A 4,877-nucleotide genomic window follows, 5' to 3' on the forward strand; every position below is an offset into this window, starting at 1 on the left:
CGATAGAGGCGCCTGCCCTTTTGGCGGGAAACGCCCGGGCTATAGGGGATAGCACACTTACCGGGCTATTCCACATAGAGGTATAACCTTGATGGTATAAAGTTTTTTTACTGAATAATTAGCATGGTATGCAAAGTTAAATGGAACTGGTAAGTACTTGTAGAAAGAGAGATTAATAAGAATCTCTACATTTGTGTGGTTTGGGAAGGTCTGAATGGAAGATTTCTATTTTTGTTTGTTTTGTTTCTCATCGTACATCTTCTTGTGCAAGTGGGTGGTATTTTCTGAGCCTGATATTTCATCACATAATTATTAATGATACATATCTGTTGCAGAGGTACTCCACCTACACAAACAAGGGCTGCGAGAGCGTTGAGACGGCCATCAGCATCATTCCTTGATCCGTTTAAGTAAGCTTTTTTAATTTTTGTTTTTGGCATCCACCAGGGCAATAACATTTTAAAAGTTATTTTGTGACATTAAGTAAGAAAGAAAGGTAAGTGTGTGCGATGATACTAGAAAACCGTAAGGTAGTTAGATTGTACAAACATTGTCCTTTCTATGCCTGGAAAGTAATATCTGTGCTTGTGCTAGGATAAACTTTTCATCCTTTTACACTGTTTGCAGCTTGACTTCTATTGACATCACCCTGCAGTCTGAGTCAGACTGTGAAGAGACAGCGGATCCTGATGATCCAGAGTATGAACCAAGCTTCTATCTGGAAGCCATTCTGTAAGTTGTTGAAAGTCTTGTTCATAAGTTTTAAATTCATCGTTGGTATGGAAGTGCTATCATTGTTTTATTTTTCTGTATCCAAGGTCTTTTTGGTTGTTGCTTAGACTACTGTATTGTCTGTTCGAGGGACCAATATAGGACGTTTTAAATCTTCTTCTTGTCGTTTGCCTAGGACGTTTTAAATTATTTAAAAATAAACAAATGATATTTTGGAATGTATTTAAGAACAAAAGTTGTTATAGGCAAGTAGTACTATTTTGTGTGAAAAGTACTAGTTTGTATCTATTGTGGTGGGACCGGCACGGTTGGCCTAGTGGTAAGGCGTCCGCCCCGTGATCGGGAGGTCGTGGGTTCGAACCCCGGCCGGGTCATACCTAAGACTTTAAAATTGGCAATCTAGTAGCTGCTCCGCCTGGCGTCTGGCATTATGGGGTTAGTGCTAGGACTGGTTGGTCCGGTGTCAGAATAATGTGACTGGGTGAGACATGAAGCCTGTGCTGCGACTTCTGTCTTGTGTGTGGCGCACGTTAAATGTCAAAGCAGCACCGCCCTGATATGGCCCTTCGTGGTCGGCTGGGCATTAAGCAAACAAACAAACAAACAAATATGTATTGTGGTTTAAGCCCTGTACACGTGAAATTGTCCGAAATTGAAAGAAAAATTATCACATGTATACCCCAAAAGAGCCCCACGCTTTACCTCAAAGTCTAATACTCGGATGAGACGAAAAACCGAGGTCCCTTCGTGTACACTACATTGGGGTGTGCACGTTAAAGATCCCACGATTGACAAAAGGGTCTTTCCTGAGAAAATTGTATAGGCATAGATAAAAATGTCCACCAAATACCCGTTTGACTTGGAATAATAGGCCGTGAAAGGTGAATGTTCGCCTAATAGGCTTGAAGTTTGCTGGTCGATGTGAATACGTTATATATTGTGTGTAAAAAATGTCTGTTTGTCTATCTGTAAAAAATTCCATTTCAAACGGCATGTAGAGCGCGGAGAGCACAGTTAATTGTGGTTCGCGCTATATAAGCTCTTCATAATAAATAAATAATATATTCATTTGAACTCTCGTGTTTGTATTTTTTTTTTAGATTTAACTTTTACGCTCAGAGGAATGCAATGTTACAGAATTGGTGTGAAAAACGTGCTCACGCGGCACACCTGGCTGGCTTAGGTCAGCGTTATGCGTCACTGAGGCTCATTCGGGGTTAATATTTACCCACTTTTGGTCACATCGCTGAAAATGTTACCAGAGTACAACAAAAACTATTGACTCTAGTGCTTAACCCTTTTCAGACAAGATAGTACTAATCGTCCTCAACAACTTTTATTTGTAGACACTATGCAAAAGTTTATTGGATTTTTTAAAAATGATTTAAAACGTCCTCTGCTGGTCACCCGGACGGGCTATATCTATACATTATAAATTGTCCCACTTTATAGTGTCCTGGTCAATTTCAAAGTGTTATAGGTTTCTTCTCTTTCACGCGAGCAGTGTTGATCTGAAAGAACATAGGCAACAGCAGGATGTTGTGAATTTGACGAAAAATACAAAATCGATAATAAAGATGGCTAAATATTTTAGTCGCTTCTTTTCTAAGTTGACTCATGATGTTACGTCTCACTGGCACCGCACGCTACTTTTCCTGCACGTCATGCGCTGTGATTGTCAGACTGGTTTAATATAGATTAATTGTTATTGATATACAGAAGTAGGCCAACCGAATCCGTGAAGACTAGCTGTCCAGCACAGTGCCTTCAACATAGTAGCTGTCTACCGTTGACGTTGTAGCTTGAATAAATCTAAAACACATTACAGTGCAGAGACACACATATACAGTTTAATCCCCATTTTAAGACCTCAAAAAATCTGAACAAGAAGGGCAAAGCCCATACGACTCACATGCTTTACACATTTTTCCTACTAAAGTACATGTGACCTTGACCCAAGGTCAAGGTCATCCAAGGTCATGCAACACAAAGCTGTTAATTCAAGACATAGGAAGTACAATGGTGCTTATTGGCTCTTTCTACCATGAGATATGGTCACTTTTAGTGGTTCACTACCTTATTTTGGTCACATTTCATAAGGGTCAAAGTGACCTTGACCTTGATCATATGTGACCAAATGTGTCTCATGATGAAAGCATAACATGTGCCCCACATAATTTTAAAGTTTGAAACAGTTATCTTCCATAGTTCAGGGTCAAGGTCACTTCAAAATATGTATACAATCCAACTTTGAAGAGCTCCTGTGACCTTGACCTTGAAGCAAGGTAAACCAAACTGGTATCAAAAGATGGGGCTTACTTTGCCCTATATATCATATATAGGTGAGGTATTCAATCTCAAAAACTTCAGAGAAAATGGGAAAAATGTGAAAAATAGCTGTTTTTTAGGCAACATTTATGGCCCCTGCGACCTTGACCTTGAAGCAAGGTCAAGATGCTATGTATGTTTTTTGGGGCCTTGTCATCATACACCATCTTGCCAAATTTGGTACTGATAGACTGAATAGTGTCCAAGAAATATCCAACGTTAAAGTTTTCCGGACGTCCGGACGGACGGACGGACGGACGGACAACTCGGGTGAGTACATAGACTCACTTTTGCTTCGCATGTGAGTCAAAAAATCAGGTCTTAAAAAGGATGGAGTCTTAAAATGGGGGAAGATTTACAGAGGTTATGAAGAGGAAAGCTGAGAAAACAGGGTCTTAAATGGGGGGGGGGGGGGGGTCTTAAAAGGGGGGTTCCACTGTATACACTTTTGAATGCATTTTTTTTATGGCCATCCCTTTGGTGACACTGTTTTCACTTATTTCAGCCAAGAGGAAGTACAGAAAGAGGCAACAGAGGTGAGCTTCGAAGAGATGTTTTTTGGAGAACTGAAGCAAGAGGACCCTCAGGAAGAAGAAGAGGAGGAAGGCTTCATTGGGAGAGGAATCCACCTGGTACATGAGCTGGAATGCGAAAAGGTGGCAAGCTCTCCCATGGCCCTTTGCTCCGTTGAGCAGGTCAAGCAGTTGGCCCTGACCTCCATCACCACCAGGGCCCGTATGCATGAACTAGAAGTAAGAAACACTGGAAGTAGAGGCCTCTTTTCGAAGTGGGAACTCCCGAAGTCAACTTTCTAACACTGTTCACAATGCATGAACTGACTTGAACGCCAAAGTTGTGACAGCGAGAGTATTAAGGTCAAGGTCGGGGAAATTGGGGGAATCCCTACTAATACGCATGCGCACGTTTCTATCAACATGGCAGTCAACGAAAATGGCAAGGCACGTGTGCCGCTCAAAAAGAAAGTAGACACGGAGGGGCGTTCTGCGCCTTTTTCAGATGGTGAAATTGCTGTACTCTTGACAGAAGTGTTTTACGAAAGAACGGTAATTCTGTCCAAATTTCAGAGCAGTCTAACTGTTAAACATAAAGACGCTGTCTGGTCCAAAATTGCCACTTGAAAGAAGTGTCGGTCGCTCTCTCTCTCTCTCTCTCTCTCTCTCTCTCTCTCTCTCTCTCTCTCTCTCTCTCTCTCTCTCTCTCTCTCTCTCTCTCTCTCTCTCTCTCTCTCTCTTACGACACACGCACACACAGACAAACGTACACTCATGCACATACTGACACTATGACACAAGTGACACTGACGGCACACATAAACACACACACACACCACACACTGCACACACACACACGCGCGCGCGCTCGCGCGCACACATATACACACACACACGCACCCATACACGCACGCACACAGTCACAAACAAATAACCACACACTCACTTTCTCTCGCTTTCTCTCATTCTCTCTCAATCTACACTCATACACACACTGAAACTATGATGACACAAGTGACACGTCACACACACACACACACACACACACACATACACACACACACACACACACACACACACACACACACACACACACACACTCATCGTAGTGACACACATAATTATACACACGCGCGTACAGTTGAAAGTCAAGACATGATATGATTTTTTCAAAGCATAGGAAGGTTTCTTTTGCAAATGAATTAAATTAACACAGAGGCAAAACCCGGTTTTTGCAGCCGGAATGCAATTGCGGAGGCTTAAAAAGGAAAAGATTAATAAAAAAAAATATATAGCTCCTGGCGG

The 4,877-nt window shown here is 41.9% G+C and overlaps 1 protein-coding gene across 1 annotated transcript in view; it reads left to right on the forward strand.

Annotated features, from left to right (window-relative positions):
* Positions 1–225: 225 nt before the first annotated feature.
* The window catches only part of LOC138981797 (uncharacterized), a 6,051-nt gene continuing 1,399 nt past the window's right edge, over positions 226–4,877 (forward strand). The window contains exons 1-3 of the mRNA XM_070354879.1: positions 226–410; positions 628–732; positions 3,566–4,877. The exon at positions 3,566–4,877 is cut by the window's right edge and continues 1,399 nt beyond it. Of these exons, the coding sequence (XP_070210980.1) occupies positions 316–410; positions 628–732; positions 3,566–3,875 (510 nt within the window). The 5' untranslated portion in view covers positions 226–315 and the 3' untranslated portion in view covers positions 3,876–4,877. The remainder of the gene's footprint in view (positions 411–627; positions 733–3,565) is intronic.

This window comes from Littorina saxatilis, linkage group LG1, assembly GCF_037325665.1.
Source record: "Littorina saxatilis isolate snail1 linkage group LG1, US_GU_Lsax_2.0, whole genome shotgun sequence".
NCBI classification, from domain to species: Eukaryota; Metazoa; Mollusca; class Gastropoda; order Littorinimorpha; family Littorinidae; genus Littorina; species Littorina saxatilis.